Source organism: Propithecus coquereli, unplaced genomic scaffold, assembly GCF_000956105.1.
Source record: "Propithecus coquereli isolate 6110/MARCELLA unplaced genomic scaffold, Pcoq_1.0 Scaffold698, whole genome shotgun sequence".
Taxonomy (NCBI): domain Eukaryota; kingdom Metazoa; phylum Chordata; class Mammalia; order Primates; family Indriidae; genus Propithecus; species Propithecus coquereli.
The window spans coordinates 81347-81679 of record NW_012153040.1 but is presented as its reverse complement, the minus strand read 5'-3'; the positions used below and the strand labels follow the sequence as shown (position 1 = coordinate 81679).

General features: G+C 65.5%; 1 protein-coding gene across 1 annotated transcript in view; it reads left to right on the top strand.

Annotated features, from left to right (window-relative positions):
- LOC105823722 overlaps nt 1-322 on the top strand; it is a gene marked incomplete at its 3' end in the record, with an annotated part of 37146 nt that extends 36824 nt beyond the window's left edge. The window contains exon 3 of the mRNA XM_012660982.1: nt 32-322. Within this exon, the coding sequence (XP_012516436.1) occupies nt 32-322 (291 nt within the window). The remainder of the gene's footprint in view (nt 1-31) is intronic.
- Nucleotides 323-333: the final 11 nt, after the last annotated feature.

The window sequence follows — 333 nt, the reverse complement described above, 5'->3', positions numbered from 1 at the left end:
GCAGCCTGTCATTCCCCTCTGGCCCTAGCAGGTTCCAGCAGCTGGCTTGGTGCTCCTCTCAGCTGCCTGCCATGGCCCGGGGGCTGCCCAGCGCTTCCAGCCTGGCACGCTTCTGCCAGAAGCTGAACCGCCTGAAGCCTCTGGAGGAGTCAACCATGGAGACGTCGCTGCGGCGCTGCTTGTCCACGCTGGACCTGACCCTGCTGGGCGTTGGTGGCATGGTGGGCTCGGGCCTCTATGTGCTCACAGGCACCGTGGCCAAGAACCTGGCTGTGCTCTTGTCCTTTGGCATAGCTGCCGTGGCCTCCCTCCTGGCGGCCCTGTGCTATGCAG